Source organism: Artibeus jamaicensis, unplaced genomic scaffold (genome assembly GCF_021234435.1).
Source record: "Artibeus jamaicensis isolate MK-2021 breed Jamaican fruit bat unplaced genomic scaffold, CSHL_Jam_final contig_1998, whole genome shotgun sequence".
NCBI classification, from domain to species: Eukaryota; Metazoa; Chordata; class Mammalia; order Chiroptera; family Phyllostomidae; genus Artibeus; species Artibeus jamaicensis.
In genome coordinates, this window is record NW_026521407.1 from 23,146,930 (window position 1) to 23,167,131 (window position 20,202).

The 20,202-nt window shown below is 50.3% G+C and overlaps 1 protein-coding gene across 7 annotated transcripts; it reads right to left on the bottom strand.

The window, feature by feature from the left end:
* Positions 1 to 230: 230 nt before the first annotated feature.
* On the bottom strand, positions 231 to 10,740 carry TMEM98 (transmembrane protein 98). Of its 7 annotated transcripts, none has more exons than XM_053657609.1 (7): positions 10,581 to 10,740; positions 8,515 to 8,689; positions 7,927 to 8,058; positions 6,971 to 7,004; positions 4,902 to 5,017; positions 2,268 to 2,327; positions 231 to 1,047 (listed from the first exon to the last, which is right to left on the bottom strand). In XM_053657609.1, the coding sequence occupies exons 2-7, from the start codon at positions 8,643 to 8,645 to the stop codon at positions 840 to 842; spliced, it is 681 nt and encodes a 226-aa protein (XP_053513584.1). In that variant the 5' UTR covers positions 8,646 to 8,689; positions 10,581 to 10,740; the 3' UTR covers positions 231 to 839. The 7 variants fall into 7 exon arrangements, with proteins under 7 accessions (XP_053513584.1, XP_053513564.1, XP_053513567.1 ...); XM_053657589.1 differs by having other exon boundaries at positions 8,515 to 8,695; XM_053657592.1 differs by having other exon boundaries at positions 8,515 to 8,733.
* Between the last annotated feature and the right edge of the window lie 9,462 nt (positions 10,741 to 20,202).

Here is a 20,202-nt window from a genome sequence, read left to right on the forward strand (position 1 = left end):
AATCAAAAGAACATGGGAAACATCGTTCATGGACGTCACTGCTAATACGGAAACGACTTCACAGTGGTATCTTTACCTCTGCCTGAATTCGGGGGTCTTTAAATATGTCACTTTGAGTCATATGCAGACGGCATTCTGAGGATTCCTAGGCTCTCTGCTTCCACCCTCCGTTCCCAGACAAATGTGTCCCACACACATTTGAATTTGTCCCAGTAACCACACACTTGAGAGAAGACCGAGTATACATTTACTATCCACCTAGAGGTAGCTAGGGTAGCTAGGGAACATTTCGGGCATCGTGAAGAAAAGGGAATACTCAACTCTGCAGTGCTCACCTTCAAACCCACAGCTGTGAAGGGGGAGGGACTCAGAGACCTCAGGGACCAGGCAGGTAATACAAATGAATGAGACAGGCCAGGTGACAGCACAAGTCCTGTCCAAACAGGCAGCTCCTACTTAGTTCCAATTGATTGTCCTCTTTGGAAGATGCAGATCAGAGTTGTCTCACCTTCTGATTGTTCAAGAAAGCCACAAAGGCTGGTTGTCATGTGAAACCTCCTGATTCTCAGTGGCTCAATTTTCCTAAAAGCACTCAGCCAGTGACACATGAAGATTAGAGTCCACAAGTCTCCAGAGGTCTGGTGCACAGAGGGTGACGTCTCCCCTAACTGTGGTGTTAGACTGCCACTCACCAGCCAGAGCTGCAACTGCAGCAGAGGCGTCCACTCAGGGCCTCTCCTGCTCTACTCTGCACACAGCAGGGCTCCCAAACCGTGTGGAACAACCAAATACAGAAAAGGGGAAGGCTCAGCTGGGCCACCCACAGACAGCAGCAGACACTAAATGGCAGACTGCTCCTGCAGGAAGCCCTCAGGGCCTGGGAGGCCCTTATCTGGCTCAGAAGCCAGGGCTGCTTCTCTCAGGACTTCCAAGTGCTCCTCGGCAGCTGACAGTGACTGGTCAATCCAGTCCAGGCCCCCACTCAGGTGGCAGGCATTCCTGGTCACCAGCACCAGATGACTGACAGACAGGAGCAGGGCAGTTGTCCTAGAAGAAAACAAACAGAATCAGATGCCCTAGGAAACAAGGGACTTTGTACCAAATGGTCGGAGGGCTAAAGTCTGTTCCCCAAACTGGAGTCCTTTCCCCAGGAGGTTGGTGAGTGTGTAACTGAAAGGTGGCACCATGTTCAGACAAATTTGGGAATGGCTAATTTCAACAAGGTGAACTAAAGCCCTTCCCAGAGCCTCCCATGTGCACGATAACTCGACAGGGAGAACATTATTATATGCTGTGTCTCATCGGCTTATTTAAGACCCTGTACCCGCTTTCTACTGCAGAGCAATTCACAGCTTCTGAAAGAGGGACAATGTGAATCTGGTCAACTGGGTGATCACATCTTCAACAGCTACCCACTTAAAGACAGGATATACATAACCCCATTTACTGATTCAGAACCAATAAAGCCCAGGGCAGGTATACCCTACTCCAAAAGAAAAAATTATACAAAACCCATTTGAGGGGAAAGAATTTTCAGCTGTATGGAAAGATTCGCTCTAGAATACCCTTTACACGGTGAGCATGCAGAATGCATTTGGGACTGTGTTATATAGATCACAGCCCACAGTCACGGCTGCGCAGCTGTAAGACTGGGGCAGAGAAACCAGTGGTAGTGCCAGGACCCACTGCCCAGCTGGCAGTCATCACACAACAGGTCTAGGACACAGTCATAGAAATCCAAGAGACAGAGAATCTGGTCTTTAAGATGGGCTTATGTCTGGTACAGAAAGACAGCAACTTCAGATGCTAAGTATGCACTGTGTACCAGGGGGGAATCACAAAGGGGCTTCCTGGGTATTCCGTTCTCATTGCCCTGCTCACCACGTGCCCCACTGACCCACTGGGTGGCACTCACAGCTCAGGAGTGTTTCTTCCGGGGTCCACAGAGCAGAGAGCATGTGATGGGGCCATGGGAGGGTCGGGAGGCGCTGACAGGACATAGTGGGACCAGATGTGTAATCATAAAATTTGAAAATCTAACCTGGCTCTTCCTTCTCTAAGTTTTAGGACAAGGACTGGCCTCTATGCCCCAACTGGGCTTGGCTCACTGCTTGGCTCACCATTCACACCACACTGAATGGTACCCGAGGCCCAGGACAGCCCAGGCATCCAGCCACAACAGCCTTCTCCTCAACCACCCAAACAGCCGACCTCACAGATCTGACCAGCCAGTGATGCCCCAGCATGGAGAGAACGACCATTCTCACCTCGCGTCCAGCAGTTTCGGGTCCAGCGGAGGGTACATCGATTTCACAACATCGTCCACTCTGAGGAGAGGCAAAAGGTGTTCAGTATTTCACTCTCCTTGTCTCCTTTATCCCTCCTTCCTTTCCACCTTTCTTTAGCCCAGTTCTTCCGTTTAGTGATTCTTTCTCCTACAGAGACTTAGGCAGACTTCAGGATCAGTTTAGAGAGTATCTGTTTGCTGCTTTGGTTTTAGTTCTAATGGTTGAAAAAGCACATGTTCGAACATCTGGGCTGCTGTTCAAAATACAGTATTAATTGAAAAGACACACTGCCAAACAACATATAAAACTTGATCAATCCCATTTACATAAAAATAAACCAAAGCTATGAAATGCAGAGAAGAAAAGTCTAGCTGAACACTCACTATACAACTGGGGTCAGCTCCACGAACTGGGGGTGGAGAGGGTTAGGGGGCGCTCCACTTTCCAGATAATCGATTCCAGTAATGTTTGCATTTTTACTACGGTATTATGTTTGTATTTTTTAAAAAACATGGTTAAGGTTTATATAGAACACTAGGAAACAAACCTGCGAGTTTAATTTGGATGCAAACTTCTCCACTGTATTTCTTTTAACAGATAGTATAGTTTATGGTTAACTTTCTAAAAATCTAGTTCAGAAAAAAAACAAACTATTCATTCCGTTTTGCATAATACAAAGTCTCACTCAAAATTTTTGTCCTTGGACCACTTGAGAACCAGGCAGAAAAAATAACAACGTATTATCTTATTTCTGAACGTTCTTGTCTCGGAGCTGAGGGGCTGAGGAGAAAATCCAGAAATGCAGGGACGTGGCCACTCTTGGCCTCTGCTCGGCTGGCCCCTCTCTCCACAGTCTCCGGAGCTGAAGCCACTTCCCTCGAAACTAACATGCTACCGACACATCATGTGGAATCAATAGAGCAAGAAGATCAACGGGGACAGAATCAGCCAGAAGGAGAAAGAAGTGTGAGGACGAAAAGACAAAGTAAGGATGCTGACTGAGTTATGGTAGGGAACATTCTAGAAGGAGCCCGAGTGCTCTGCAGGAAGGGCCAGTGAGCACCAGGTCAAGGTCGTGCCCACACTCAAACCCCACTGCTAGTCCTTATCACCCAGAACTTCACTCATCCTCAGAATCTTTCCTCCTCCGACCCCTCCTGGCAATGCCGCCTATTCCCTGGTATCATGTGAATTTGTCTGGCCCTTGGGAGCGATAGGAAACATGAGGAAAGTCCAGGCAGAATGAGCAACGCAGAGTCTCCACCAATAATGAGTGGCCAGAGGAAAGTTTGGTGCTTGCCCAAAGCCTGGGTTGGAGGGTCTGTCAGGACAGGGGCCAACCTACCCTGATGTGTCATGTAACCATACATGGGGACACAGTAGGGACAGCTCCACTGAAAGCCAAGACCTATGCTGGGCTCAGTCCCTTCCGCTTTTCCAATACACCAAACTCCCTGGGCAGAGTTCAAGTTCACCACCTCTTTCATATTCTCCCAGAGGGCTGGTTCTGTGTGATTCACACACAGCCAAGGTGACCAGGAAAGCAGGGACCCTGGAACTCAGGGGGTGCCACCATTCCCATGAGGGATATGAAGGCACTCTTCCCAGGGATGAGCCATGTGGCTGACTGAGAAATCATCCTGGCCCTGGCCAGTGGGGCTCAGTTGGTTGGCGCATCCGCCTGTGAACTGGAAGGTCACAGTTTTGATTCCCACTTAAGGTCCCATACCTAGCTTGCAGGTTCGGTCCCTGGTTGGGCTGCATAACGAGAGGCAACCATTGATGTTTCTCTCTCATATCAATGTTCCTCTCTCTCTCTACCTTGCCCTCTCTCTAAAATCAATAAGCATGACCAAGGGTGAGGATTAAAAAAACAAAGAAAACATCCTGGACAGGGACAACGCCCCACTTAGGCACATCCACATACCAGCCACCAGGTGGCAGCACAAACTTAGCACAACCCTGCCCTCTAAGAAAGGGGCTTTATTTTTCTTCACCAAATTGAGCCCACAATGGGGTGTAGCTGTTGACTGCAATCTGCTGGTTGCTTCCCACATGGGATTTTGCTGATGCCTGGAATTTGGGAGATCCCAGTGATGTAGGGCTTCACCTCCCACCCAGTTCTGGAGGCTGCTGGCTGGGCCATGGATGAGGAGGCAGTGGGTGACAGCCACCTCCAACTTAGTCCCCAGTACGGATATGGGTGGGGGACAGGTCACGGCCAGGAGGTCACTGAGGTGGGGGGTGTGGGCCCCTGTAGGAAATGTGCTTTCTGGCCCAGAGCCCAGGAGAAAGGAGTGGCAACAGGGAGGGAAGCAGCCCCAGCTGGACTGAGTCTGTCTGACTGACCCAGGACTGAGACAGAGGCAGCAGCCACAGCGAGATCCGTGGAATAGAAGTCAGCACTGCTCAGATGCTGCAGTTTCCCAAAAAGCCTGCTGGATGGAGGTGGGGCAGCTGTGTGAGGACATCTCAGCTTGAGTGTCAACACCTAAACCCTCCTGATGCTCTGAGTGATTAGGACATAAATAACTGAAGGCCCTGCCTCCAGCCACCTCAGCTTCCGGCCCCCCTCCCCATGGAGTGTGGTCACTTAGGGTCCCAACCACTCACCTGGGGCTGATCCGCTTGGCCACCACAATGATGTCACTGACACTGGCTGAATTCTTCATCTTGGCCCCAGAGCCCATTGTCATGGCAACAAGCTTTTCTGTCAAAGTGTGACAGATCTAAGACAGCAAGGAGAGAGGTGATGAGGGGGTGACCCAGCTCCCTAAAGGTTTCTGCCACCCCCACAAAGATAAACATGACCCCCACCTTGGGTCCAAACCGGCAGCTGGGCCCCCTGACCAAATGCGCAGATTGAAGTGCAAAGTACACAGGAATGAGGTGGGAGGGGCCAACGCTGAGAACCTGGCTGGGTGAGGACGGTGCGGCAGAAACCCCAGATCAGGGTCAGGGTTTTAGCTTAGAGAAGTCTAAACTGAGATTTGTCTGAGAAAAGTCACGTGCTCTAATTTCACCATCTTACTGACGGGGAAAACCTACTTTCTCTTCCTCTGCCTTCCCCTCCTGGTCTACTCTTCCACCCCCAGCGGGTGCCCTCAGAAACCTGGCTGGAAAAGGACAACTGCTCTCTTCAAGCACACCCTCCACAAGTGCCACGTATTCCCACAATTTTCTAAGGTAATATATGGGCATGTTTGTCTAAATGATGAAGAAAGGGCCTTGGAAGAAAGCAGGACAAAGGCACGATCATGCCACGTCCTTTTCTCACCTCCACCAACACTGCTGGCCACCCCGGAAGCTTTGCCCGCCCATCCACCCTCCCCGATGTTAGAACCTGGATACGCCCCTGTCCCTGGCAAAGAAGTTCCATTTCCCTTAAACTGGAGGCTGGAAAAAAGGGAGCACACAGAAGCCCAGGAGCGCTCCCCACAGGGACTCAGGGTCAGGTGGCCAAAACAAAGGCCCTTGAAATCTCAGCAGGAAGGTAGAAGCCTCTCCTTTGATCTGAGGTCCCAAGATGGACCACAGATTCCAACCCAGTAAGACTCCTTCTGGCTGACTCATCCCCAAACTTAGACGCCGCTGTCCTCCACTAGGCAAGCGCAGGGGACAAAACCCAGTGCCAGGACAGATCCTGGCTGGGGGAGGAGAGACATCATTCACCATCTTAGCTCTAGACATGACGCGCGTCTATCTGCACTGCATCTCCACCCACAGGGCTTCTTGGAATTCAATGATAAGCTTGGACTCTGTGATAACAATTTTCTACAAGCCATCCTTTCTCTGCCAGGAGAGAGAGCTGAAGAGGAAGGACAAAAGGATTTTTAATATGTTATACTCAAAGTCATGGAGGAAAAGATAAGGCTGTCTTTTTTCAAATCTTAAATAATTACTAGACAGAGATAAATTGTGTCGTTTCCCAGGTAACCAAAATGAAGAAACTGACAATATTTGCAACTGGTCAAATAGTAATACTTCAATATTACTATTATTCTATTAGACAGGATAGTAGTGTCTCCCAAGAATTTAAAGTAAATGCCGAAACTATAAAAATTACCCAAAATGCAAATTGGGTGCAATTTTCCACTCAGTCCTAAAGGCTGGAGGCATTAAAAGAAAAAAAAAAAAAATGTGTCCTCAAGTTGAAGTACTCATGGTATGAATTTTTTAACTCTGATTATCCCATTTGCTGCCTACTGTCAAAGCCAAAGAGGGCCCATGAAGGAGTTCTAGTAACTGGAGAAGTCCAGATACACAGCCCAAGTCGCTACAGAGGCCGAGGTCTCTGTGAACGAGGGAAAGTGCCCAGGGAGAAGGAGTGAGGCCCCATTTCCCCCCCAGCAGCTACTCAGACTCTGTCCACAGCTGTCTCCACAGTGGGTGCAAAAGTGGCTGCGGACCACCCACGTGGTCTCTCCCACAGGTCACTCACTCTGTTGTGAGGACCAGGTGAAGTAACGCCTTTGAAAAGGCTTCAGGAATTCTGACAGATAACAGACCCTCCATGTAGGAGTGGAGTAAACACTAGAAACTACAAGTCTCAGGCAGGTTCAAAAAGGACTCCTGCAAGGGTCCCATGCCATTCCTAAGGCCCCTTTCAACTCTACCAATCTGTGTACAGGGTGCTCAGTGACTGCCCCCCTTTGACTCCTGGGGCAAGCGACCAGTATTACCTTCAACACAGCAATGCAGTGGGACATGAGGCCCCTGGGGAGACAAGAAGAATGTGTCAGAGCTTATGTTTCGAGGCCCACCTCCCCACAGCCACCACCTCTGCTCCTCATCTAGTTCTGACACCCCGACACCACCTGAGAGCGGGGTGCCTCCATGTTAAAATGCATAAGTCCATGAGCTAAATGAGGAAGCACCTTCTCTCCTTAATGTTCCCCCACCCAGCTCTTCATTAGCATGTTCCCCACCAATCAAGCCATGCTCTGAGCTTCTGTTACTGTTCCTTCCACCCAGCATATCCTTCCTTTTATGCTCATCTTTGAAGGCCCAAGTCACAAGGCACCCACTCTGTGATACCCTTCATGAAACCCACCCCCACCTCCCCACCCCTGGCAACTGTAGATGCCGCCCCGCCCAGTGCCCACTGCACCATGCACAGAGACCCCTATTGTTTCTGAGATGCTGTATTTAGTGGAATTCTGTCTCCACACCAGTTTCACACCTGCAGGGCCTGCCCCCGTGCCCCGTACACAGTGCCCCAGAGACATCTGCCCAGTGAGTGGGTAACTACAAGATGGGGGAGTGGCTCCTGTCAGATGAAGAGACCCCTGAAGATGCTGAAGACAAAGGCTCCATCCCCGGAGCCTGACTGTCAGACTCATGGGCACCCCAAGCATAACCAAGCATATCAGGGTGACTTTACAACAACTTCTGCCACATGTCTGCGTCGTCAGTGTTCAGATCTACCAAACGGTGGCAGGGTGGGGGTGTAGGACAAACACCATTATGTCATTCTCTGAGTCCCCTGCCTTGTGAAAGCAGGAAAAAGAGCAGAAACTGAGGCGGTGCTCCTGCATGGCCCCAGCAAGGGCTCAAAGGAAGCCAGGAAAGGGCACGAGGAGACCCCTTTGCTGCATCCAGAGGGCTCCGGGAAAGCCAACCATCCCCAAGGCCTTACGAGGCATCTTCAACCCAGTCTTCATTCTCCAGAATGGCCTCGATGTGGGGGTTGCTGATGACGACATCGTCCAGTTCCAGCTCAGAGGGTTCGGACTGGGTCTCCATGGCCCCGATGAGATCCACGATGGGCCTGGAGAGAAGAGCCCAGGGAAGCCGTTTTGTGATGGACAACAGCTGCCCTCCTCTCCTCTCCACCACCATATCCGCAAAAAGGATGAGTATGTTAAAGCAGGGTCCACTTGTCCTGGGTCCAGACCTAACGCTAATGGGACTGCAGTTACAGGCAGGCAAACAGGGTCCATGCTCTCACCAGGGATGGAGACTGCAGCTTGGGAATGTGCCCTGACTGGGGTTTGAACCCATGACCTTTTGGTTTATGAGACAATGCTCCACCCAACTGAGCCACACAGGCCAGGACTTAAGGAACATTCTTAGGCTCTAAGGACTTTATGGAGAAGGAAAGCCTTCAGGTGCCAGTTTAGAGACAAAAAGCTGAGCCAGTTGCCCAGCCCCAAACATCCTTTTCCATCCTTGGAGCCCCAGGGCACACGCCCCCCTCCTCTTCCCCCTGCCTGGGCTCACTCACTTGGAATCATAGCGCTGAAGCAGGTGCCAAGGTCGGCAGTAGCGCTGCCTGCAAACCACCACCAAGGCTGCAAAGGAGGCCAGAAAGATGGTGGCCAGCACACCTATGGCAACAATGACCACGGTCTCCATGCCTCCAGCAGCTCCCTGGGTCCTGGTCACATCCCCCGCACCAGCTGCAGCTTGAAAGACACAGCACAGAGCAGGCCTGGTAAAGAGGCTGCAAAACAGAGTGGGGCAGTGGGGTCTTACCTGCCGGGGTGTTGGGGGGTCTCTGCAAGAGGAAATAGTGCTGCCCCAAGTCACCTGCAGAGACTTGAAGACCCAAACAGAATCAACATGGGTTTTATGACCTGCCCCAAACTTGCTTTTCTTGTATTAAAAGACTCTGCTCCCCCAGGTGGACCAGGATGCACTTCTGTCCTGGAACAAAAGGGGACATCTTCACTAGCACTGCTGTCTTCCCCTTCACAAGTACAGGAAAGAACACGCACCTCCCAGGGAGAAGGGGGGCACTGTGTTTACTGAGGGTCTCCTCCCTGCCAGGCTCTTGTGTGGTGACTCTTCTAGTGACCCTGCGAGGCAGGTGTTTGGCTTCCCCATTTTATAGTTGAAAAACCTGAGGTTCAGGCACGTTAAGAAATTTGTCCAAGTTCATGTAGTCAGGAACCAGCCTCAGTTCCAGTGTTGGAACTTACAACTGGAATTGAACTGTTCATACTCCATTGGACGTTTTCATTCAGGTTCTTTCACACCCATTGTAACCTCACAGGCTGGGGCAACAGGGGCCTCTCTGAGAAGTAGGTGTTCACATGTCCTGTCACCGTGGGCCTCCTGCCCATGTCCCTTTAAGTCTCCGCCCCTCTCTGGGTTTTAACTTCTCCACCTGCAAAAAATGGTGCTTTGACGGAGGAGTCTCAGGGGGCTCTATTTGGATTTAATTCTATGTTCCATATCTTAGAGGGTCCAAATGCTCCTGGTTGTCCTTCAAGAAATACTCACTGACCATCTACTGTGCACCAAGCATTGGGCTGGATTCTGGAGGCCGGAGATAAGTAAGACACAGACCTCAAGTCTTGAGGGTCCAGGGGAAGAGGTAAAAGGCAGACAACCCATTTCACTCCACGTGCCTGTGCCTCGTGCAGAAATACACAGGAAAGAGTAACTGTGTTTGCATGGCATTGTCTGGGAAAGCCTTCTTCTCAATGCAGGGTGATGCTTCAGCTGGGTTTTGAAGGATGAGGAGGAGTCTGCCAGGTGGACCAGGTGGCAACCTGGCTGGCTCATAGTGTGCCAAGGGCTCCTTTCTCAGAGTCCTCACGTGGCTGTTCTCCCACCTGGAACTCACTTGCCCACCAGGGTGAGAAGGCTGGGCTTTCCTCCATCTCTGTCTCCTGCCCGCCTTGTGTGTGTTGGGAGGAGGAGCAGGGCTAATTCTCAGGGTCTGCCTCAGTTTCTCTAGATGTGTGTTTATACTGTCCCTTTGAAAGCACTACCTCCATAAGTCCTTTTCCTTTTCTCCTCTCATTTCTCTCTCCATTTTCCCGTTTTATTCTCCACTCTGGAGACTTTCCCCCTCCCTCAATCTCTCCCCTTCTCAGCATTTCCTTTCCCCTCCCCCTGCCCCTTGGCCTCCAAGACCACTTGGTTTGTTTCCTCTCTCTGCCTGTGTGTTTGAGCTTCCTGAGTTTTTGCCATGTTTCTCTGTGACTTTTCTATATGTTCCTTTGGGTGTGTTTCATGATGAGTTTTTCTCGCTTTCCCCTGCCCCACCACCCGGAACCCGCACCCTGAACAACCTGGACAGAGGGAGCCTGGGCGCAAGCTGCGCGGGTCTCCCTGGCCACTGGCTCCAACTTTGTCCAACTTGTGGGCGCCCGCGCTTTGCACGCTCCAGCACCGTGGCCGAAACAAAGGCGGCCCAGCCGGGGCTCCCCTCCCCCAAGGCATCGCCCCACGCCCCCACACCCAGCCTGCTTGCCTGCGGTCCCTCTCCCAAGGGACTGGACTGGTCCACTCGCCTTGGGTCTCCTCTCCTGCTGCTCCGGGTCAGCGGGGCTCACCCACCTCAGGCAGCGACTGCAGGACGCATCCCAGGGCGCTCCAGCTGCCGTTCCCCAGACGCTGATGGCAAAGTCCGGGCGCGGGACCTGCAGGCTGCTCCTGGGAGCGGGGCATGCCGGGAAGAAGCTGGGCTGTCCCAAGGAATCAAGATAAGTCCCCTGGCGCAGCCAAACCCCCAGCGCTGGCGTGGGAGGGGGAGACGCCGGCTGCTTCCAGATCCTCCGCTGCCAGGCGCCGCTGTCACCGCCAATCCCTCTGGTGGGCCGGGGGTTGGGGCTGTGGGAGGCAGTCGCTCTGAGACCCAACAAGTAGCCCTCGTGCGACTGTGGCGGCCGGGCCCAAGCACGCAGAGTGGAGGGAAGCGGAGAAGGTCCCTGCCTCCCCCAACCCCCACCCAGGCTGGCCATTGGGGGGGCGGGGGCGGGGGGCTGGGCAACAATACCCATTTCCACGGGGTGCCTGGTCTTTGCCACTGGCTTTGCCACTCACTTGCTGTGGTCAGCTTATTTCACCTCCCTGTGCTTTGCTTTCTTCATCTGTAAAATGAGACTACTACTTGTAAGCATCCTTAGATTCAAATAATGCAATGCCTTTCAGAGTGCCCAGGAGAATGTGAGTCCATGACAGGCCCACCCCTAACAATTGCCCTGCCTGGGGCACGGGTAGAAATGCAGGACCATGGCTGACAGTCCTGTCCCCTCTGTTCACACTGGACTCCATCCCCATTCCAAAGGCATTTATGGGGACATGACCTTCCCCCTGCAGCCATCCCCAGGCCAGTCCTAAAGATGCCCACAGCAGGCTGTGCAGGCTGAGGTGGAGGGTGGAGGTCCAGTTGGCCCTGGAAGCAGGCGGGGGCTTCCTGGGCAGAGATTTCGCGGCAGATGTACCAGCAGTGTGGTCCAGAACTGCGATTTCAACCAGTTAGCCCCAAGAAGTTTTAAAACATGCAATAACTGACTAATTAGTCAGGGTCATGGACCTCTTTTCCCTTGGACTGCCAAATTAAAAAATGACAACAGCCAATACAACAATAGCCATCTGGTGTGAATGCATCAAAATTATACCTATTTTGGGGGGATGTGGCCCAGAATTTTCATAATTAGTTTATGTGTGCCATGAGATGAAAAAGATCGACAGATCACTGGTGTGGGAGGAGAAATGCACTCTAGGTGACCATCCCCATTGGCCCTTGACTCTCAGCTCTGTGAGGAAGAGGCAGGACCAGAGCAGGGCCAACTAAAGCCTGGGACCCACTGGAGACAGTGGCCCAGTGGACCAGGCTAAGGTCAGTACAGGTGAGAAGGACAAAGGATGCAGACTAGGCCCAGAATGATTTAAAGCAGGTGCTGCACACTGGTGGCTCCTTAAGCCGCACCCAGCCCACAGAGGTGGTTTTTATTTTTGGCTTACAGTTTTTAAAATGTCAAATTAGTTGCCGGAATTTTTTTAGAAATCAGGAATTTCACTTATACTTTTAGATTCCCAGCTGAATGATATGATAGCTCTATTCTTAATTTTTTAAGGAATCTGTTTTCCATAGTGGCTGTACCAGTTTGCATTGCTATCAGCAGTGTATGAGGGTTCTTTTCTCCACATCCTCTCCAGCATCTTGTCGTACTGATTAACAGCCTTTCTAACAGGTGTGAGGTGGTATCTCGTTGTGGTTCTGAGTAGCATTTCCCTTATAGCTAGTGAAGCCGAGCATCTTTTCACATGTCTCTTTGCCAGTTGTATATCTTCTTGGGAAAAGTGTTTGTTCAGGTCAACTGCCCATTTTTCAATTGGATTGATTCTGTTATTGTTGAATTGTATGACTGTTTATATATTTTGGATATGTGCCCCTTATTGGAGATATTGTTTGCAAGTACCTTCTTTTGTTCAGTTGCTTGACTGGTTTTGGTGACAGTTCTTTTGCTGGGCAGAAACTTTTCAGTTTCATGTGGTCCCGTTCATTTATTTTTGCTTTTACTTTCCTTGCCTTTGAGATCAAATTCACAAAACCCTTTCTGAGGCCAATGTCCATAAGTTGCTATGTTTTCTTGATCTTATTGTTTCAAGTCTTATATGTAGGTTTTTGATCTATTTTGAATTTATCTGTGTGTATAGTGTCCAATAGCAGTCTAGTTTCTTTTTTTTTTTTTTTGCATGTAGCTTTCTAATTTTTTCACACCATTTATTGAAAAGGCTTTCTTTCCTCTGTTGTATGTTCTTTTACCTCCTTTGTTAGAAATCAGTTACCCATACACACATGGGTTTGTTTCTGGGCTCTCAATTCTTTTCTGTTCAATTGGCATCTGTTTTTCTGCCAATCCCATGCTGTTTTGGTTATCGTAGCTTTGTAGCATAATACGAACTCAGGGAGTTCGCTTCCCCTGGCTTTGTTCTGTTTTCTCAGGAATGATTTGGCTATCTGGATTTTTTTGTGGTTGCATACCAATCTGATTTTTTTTTTTACAAAAGCTATTGGGATTTTAAATGGGATTGCATTAAATCTGTATATTACTTTATGTAATATAGCCATTTTACCTATATCAAGTCCTTCAATCCATGAATATGGAATATTTTCCAGGGTTCAGGTTAAGAAACCCCCCGCCCCGCCCCATGCCGCCCTGTGGTTGGAGGGGGAGGAGCTGAGCCAACTCTAGGAGGACGTGGTAGTGTCCTGGTGTGTTCCAGCCGTGGGAAAAGCCTGGGAGGGAGCTCGCTGACCACTCCGCTCAGCCTGTGCTTGCCAGGAACCTCGCTACAGCATCCTTCATCTTCCTTTTTTAAGGATGAAGACATGTTGAACATCTATTTCATTGTTGGAAATGGGATAATTAAACCGGTTGTTTCTATCTTCATCATCGCCATGATAAAATGTCGGATAGCCTGTGGCGTAAAGTAATCCTGTGTGTCTAGAGCAGGGAGCGTTAATTGAATACAGATGGCCTTTCGGGAAGTTGCTGGGTTATATTTCAGGAGTATGGGATAATGGTGCCAGTTAATCATTTTTACAAGTTATAAAATTACTGGCTCCTCTAGAAAGACCATTAAAAAAAACAATTTTTCACAGCAATTGAAAAGAGAGTTTTAATTATTTAGTACAGAGATTAAACTATTAGAGACCAGTTTTGGGATGAGAAAACTTAATAGAAATTTATACACAAGGGTTTGTGAACATTTTAGTTTATTAACCCACTTAATTTCTTAATCCACATCTACCTGGAAACCTGTTTACCTGTGACCGTGAAATTGTCAGGAGACGACAAATAGCCCAGGTGCCTTGAACCCCAGGAGGATTGGGGGAGGGATGGGATGGCCTCCCAAGTGAGCAGGGACATCCCTGGGCATCCCGGAAAGGGAGCAAGTAGAGCCTGTGCCAGGAGGTGTCAACACTGGGTCAGGATGGATGGAGGCAGCAGCAGGCTGGCAAAGGGAAAGGTATGTGATGGTCGCATCAGGGACAGCGGACCTCAATTTGTGCCTGGGTGACACTATTCCATGGGGATTGAATGAGTAACATAGGTAAAGTGTTGACACAGAGACCAGAGCTGGGGCAACTCACCTTACAGGTCACACAAATGTGACCCCAGGTGGGTACCAGAGCCCACATTACCGGCCCAGTGACAGGACACCTGGTGTGCCTGGGGCCCCTGCCCATGCATCCTCAGGCCTCCACCTCCCCAGTGACAAATGACCCAGTGGGCCAGGCCCACCCTCCATGCCCTGAGGTCCCTGGTATTTGCAGGTGGCCTGCTGGAGAGAAGAGATGCTTTAAAGGAGACTTCTGATTTTTAAATCTTGAAATGGAAAATTCTTTAGCACATTAAGTGAAAACATGGGGTGGGGCATGTCAGAACACAGGCAGAGAGAAAAGAAATCCATCAAATGTGGCTGTTGGCTGCCAGGACTTTATTTTTCCAAATTTCCTACGGTAAAACATATTATTAAAAACATTCCTTATGTTTAAGATATGGAAATCACTATTTTTGAGACATAGACTAAGAGAATAAGACAAACTTTTAAAAAGGAGATTGATGATCAAGACACTCACTGCCTGCCTGGGATGGAGGGACCCGGATGCAGAGGAGCTGGACCAATTTAGACAGTGTGCCGTGTGGACCAGGGACTGTGGGCTATGAGGACGCCACCTGCCCCCTCCACGTCTCCCCAGAGATAAGGCAGCATGCCCGAACAAGGGACAAGTCGGAGGCAGGAGGACAGGAGTGCCGGCTCTGGCCTTACACTACCTGTTCCGTGCTCATGCTCTTTCATTACTTTACAGACACTCTGTTCTCCTGGGTGTGAAATGGGACTCATAGGTCTTGCCCTGCTTGCCTGCCAGGTTGTAACAAGGATCATGTGCGATTCTGAAAGTGCGTGTGTTTATAAAGGACATCGCATGCACATAGGAGAAGGTTATTGGGTGTTTCTCCAAATGTCTTCCGGAGGCCAGCTGCATCAGAACTGCCTGGAATGTTAATAAAATGCATTTCCTAGGCCTGGCCCAGAACTACTAAGCCACACTCTTTGGGGATAAGGCCCATCCTGGGTTTTAAATAAGACTCCCTGGTAATTCTTATGAATCCTGATGTTTAAAGTCTACCAGTTTAGTTTCATTGTATCAGAACCCCTCAGACTGCACACTCAGTTTTTCCCTTTAGCTACTTGGGTCCCCTGAGCATGCTCGGAAGGGTCACTCTGTGCCTAGTGTCTGAGCAGCTTCCCTCCCACTGCCCCCACCTCCAGGGTGTTTCTTTCAGTATGTCCGAGAGGCATCACGGTGCAGTGGAAAAAGCAGGAGCTTTGGAATTAGACCAGGATTTGAATCTCAGCTCTTCAGGTAAATTACCTAACTGTCTGCATCTTCATTGTTTTCCTCTCAATAATGGTGACAACAGACATCTCAAGGTTATCAATAAGGTTACAGTTAAGTAAGGTAGTATATGAAAAGTAACTGCCACATTGAACACCAGTTTCCTTCTCCCACGGGGCTGGAGACCCACCTGGGTTTACTTAAGGTGGGTGTCCCTTCACAGGGCATGTTTGGACCCACAGAGGACCTGATTCTGGCAACAAAACTTTTGCGGAATTCCCCAGAGCCCAAACCCTGTCTTGTGTGAGACCCACCACTTCCTGGGCAAGACTATGAAAGTTTAATTAGCAACTCTGTGAGATATGCATTATTAAAACCCTGCTGGACTGGCTGTTACACCCAGCCAGGGCTGCCCCCAGTGAATGGGGCTCCCCTGAGGCTGTGCCAGCCTACCAGGCAGAGCCAGAAAACACGATGACTGGGTGGGGATAACCTTCATTCTGGATGAGACTGCACAGCTTGGGTAGATCAGCACAGGGGCCTCCTGCAGAGCTCTGTGATCATGGATGTGTGCTGAGCTTGGCAATGCTTCTGAGTTGCAGCTTTTCATCTGCAAAGAATGTCAGCCACCTGTCCCCCTCATGGAAGTGGGGACTCTCTCTAGACAAAGCTTTGCCAGTCTCATCAGATTAGGATTCTCTAAGGCAGAGCTGTGTTCTTCCCGTCAGCCTAGGAGGTTTCCTGGGCAGGGCTATGTCTCCAGGATCTGAGGGCTCAAGCCCCCTCCCTAAGGGTGGAGGCTGCTTGCACATTGCTCTTATGACACATAGCAGGTGCTCAATAGAGTGGAGATCCAACCTTCGCTTCTCAGAAAAGAGTCCAGAAATTTTTGTTTGCCTTAAGAAAGTCCAGTCTGAAAAATTCACCCAACCTTGAGACAGGGCAGGGTTTTTCTTAATTATTCAAGGATTGCTGATTTTCACCAAGGGCTCAGCCAGGGTCCTTTCAATGGCAGCTACACGTGTACGACATCAGGCCTGTGTACAAATCGTTAGCTACTTGACAGTGATCTTAGTGGGCAGAGAGAAAGAGCACAGCCCACGTCGTGGGAGGCCATCCCTCAGAGCTATTACCTGCTAGCAATCAAATAGGATTGGCAAAAAAAAAGTTAGGCCTGGAAGAGTAACCCAACAAAAAGATTTCACTGATTAGTATCTATCTCACCCTATTCCCAGGAACCCATCCTTCAGTTGTTCAAAGCAAAATGTAAATGCAGAGTCCGGCACCCTCAAAAGTTTCCCCTAAATTTTAAAAGCCTGGTGACAGGTGATTAGAATTAGCCCTCACAGTATACGATGCCAAGGTTATAATTGTTCATTCTTCTGGCTGTAATGTATCCTGCTATCCCTTTGGGTAGCTAAACAGCTCTGATCACGAGCTGCCCAATCGGCTTATAATTCTTCTTGATGAATCGCTCTCATTCTCTCAGTCCTTTCTCTGGGCAGCAGTAATTCTTAACAACTGTCTTAGAGCGTCTGTCTCCTGTGGGTGTGGAAGGGAACAGCCATCTATTAGGAAGAACACGTGGAGGACAGAAAGCTCCTGGCGTTCGGGGGGTAGGCAGGTGGAGGGCTGAGGGCACAGGATTCAGGGCACGACTTGTGCTCAGTGACCTGCAGTGTGTGAGACACCCTTGCCTGCTTGGGGTCTTTGGCTCAGCAGGGGTGGCTGGGCAGATCCTGCCCACCTGTCCCTGGGGAGGTGAGTGTCTACAGTATCTTCAGTAAGAAAATGCTGTGTGGTAAACTGTGAATCCACCATACAGATAAATCTGAGCAGCCTGGCACAGACCACGAGTGCTCCAATCCTGGAGTTCTCACCCTATTAGGCTGGTTGCTCTCCCCAGTCCCAGTTGCCTGTAGGTGGGCCATGTGACGAGTTCTCACCAATGGGTTGTGGGTAGAAGTGATGTAGTTGAAATGGTTAAGAGTGGATGTCCTAAAGGACAGAGCCACAGGATGGGAGAAACCTGGATCCCAGGATGACTGTGTGGAGCAGAGCCCCACTGCCCATTGCACTGGCCTGGGATATGGGTGAGGAATAAAACTTCATAGTGGCAAGCCACTCAGGTGTAAGGGTCGATCGTGATAGCAGTTAGCCTCTCCTGCCTACAACAGGCAACACTTTCTTTAATAGGACTCAAACATTCACACTTACGGAAATCTTAGGTGGCCATTTATTCTGAGTTAGCAGGATGGCCTCTATAACTAGACAGTGTATTGTAACTCACCTTACGTGGACATTCACTTATAACTTGAAGAATATTGGATACGTGGAGTCTTAATTTTTAGACCAGGTACAGTGTTCCTGTTAGGGGTTGGAGGGAGCAACATGGTCTTTTGATACAAGGACCTTGACCCCTCCTCCCTGTCTCTGAGCTTCCTCTGGATGAGTAAACAAGTTGGATTTTGTCTCCCCACATCAGTGCCAGTATCCTCTCTTCTCGACAAGTTCACACCATCATCAGCTCCCTCCTGCACTATTGCAACAGCCTCCTACCTGGGCCCTGCTACCCACGTACCCTCCTCCAACCTGACTCCCCGCCTGATCTCCCCAAAGTGCAGACTCGATCACATCACCATTTTCCCTCGAATAAAACCCAAGCTCCTTTTCTTCACAAGAAGCTCAGTGACCTGCCTTCTGTCTCTCCTCTCATCTTGCCCCAAACTGTGAGGCTGCCCTCGCCTGTCGACCTGTGCTCTTCTGCCCCCTGCCTGGGAGCTCCTTCCTGTTTCTCCCCCGCAACCACCTGCCCAGCTTCTAAGGCTCAGCGGGTGCTCCTCTGCTGAGAGGCCTTCTCCGTCCATTCCTTCTGCCTCTGGCCCTGGTGTCCAGGCTGGCATTTCATCCCAGCACCCGCAGCACCTTATTGTAGATGTTGGCTCTCATGCCCGCTGCTGCCAGCCCCCAGGCTTTTTGGGAGTGGGGAGTGGAGGGCTGATTTCTCTTCCCCAGGGCTGGCACCCAGCTGGGCTCAACAGACTGAACTCCCAGCTCTGTTGCAGCCAAGTCAGTCCCCAAGGCAACCTTCCCTCCTGGGGCCTCAGTTTCTCCCTAAGCAATTTCAGGAGGTTGCTTGGCAAGGCTGGTCTCAGATCATCTCTCAGGGCTTTTCCAGCTTCCGCATTCTGAGATTGTACGATTGTACCGCTAACACTGCACAGTCATGGGAGAGAAATCAACACAAAGAAAGAGTTTTTCCTAAGCTGTGTGTGAGCCACAATTCTTCAGAAGCCTGACCTCCGGGGTGCCGGTGGCTTTCAGCTCTGCCTGATGCCAGAGAGAATTTATCATTACAGAAAAGCTTATGGCGCAGGTTTAGCAAACGTGCCGTCTCAGGAGTTCCAGAGCTCCATTTATCAAGCAAACACCGCTTTGCTACTTATGCTTCAGTCACTTGGGTCGTAAACGAGCACTCAGATATAAAGCTGGGGTGACTGTCCTCTGTCACAGACCCTGAGGAGACGTGGGCATGTCGTTATTTCCTGCAGGGGTGGAAAGTTCATCTGCAGGGCTGCAACTTGCTACGTAGATCCCCTGATATTAGACACCAGGGTGCGTGTGGGGTGGGCAGGAGGAGTTCTCAGCACACTTCATGCCACACCATTAGCAGGCTCAGAAGCTCTGCCACCAGTGGCCATGTGGCCTTGGGCAAGTTCCCTCCCCTCCCCCGTGTTACCACCTGGGTCAGGGCTCTCTTATCCTGCACTCCCAGGGTGGTGGTGTCATGGGCTGGTGTTCAGCTGGTTCATCACTCTCCTGACACTGCAGGACAGTCATGTGCGGTGGAGTCATTAATACATTTACAGGTTTAACAAGCTCAGAACAGCGAGGATTCAGTTCAGCTTTATGAGGCTGCTCATGCCTCACCTTGAGCTCCTGGCACTTGGCCTCTGGTGGCGGCTCATGGAGTGAGTCCCTGGGCAGCTCTCAGTCCTCCCTGCTCACCTGATTACTTTGACTCCAGTGCAGCTCCTCACCTGTTACTTAGCTTGGTTGCCCCATTTTCCTCTCCTGCTCCTAGACTACTCATTCCCCAAGAGTAATTTTTATTTCCCAAGGGCCTCTGGGGTCAGCTTCTTCCAGGAAGCCTTCCTGGTCCATCCCTTCATTCTCCCTCTTCTTGACTCCTAGGACTTCCCATCTTACCATTGGCTAATTATCAGTGCATGTAGCTCTGTGCCACTGTTCATCTTCCTGTGATCTGATATCTTTCTATCAGTCCAAAGGCCTCAGGGTCTTTGGGAACAGAGCCTGCCTGGTGGTCCTTTATGACCCAACTTCACCTAGGGCACCCTGAGGTTCTTATTAAGTGTCTGTTGCATGGCAACATAACGGCAGTTGGGGAAGAGCCAATTCCTAGGGTTAAAGTCTGAATTCTTAAGCTGGCCTGCCAGGCTGTGCTTGATTAAGCCCCACCTGCCTCCCGGACCCGTCTCTCTCCACTTCCTGATCCAGGTTTTATGATCTGGAACATGAATTACTCTCGAGCTGGTTTTTGGTTCTGTGCCTTCACTTATTCTATTCAAGATGCCTGGAACGCCTGTGCTCCCGTCTCATGCTCACCACATCTTAGACACCAGTTTAGAGAACAACTCCTCCAGGCAGCCTTCCCTGACCCCTAATTTGAGTACGGATTGCCCTCTGGATTCCCATAGCATCCCCTCCTTTTCCCCGTCTAGCAGGTACCACAAGGAATTAGTGGTTGACATTTGCATGACCAGCCTCACCAGACCCTGAGCCCCCCGTAGGTAGGCCCATGCA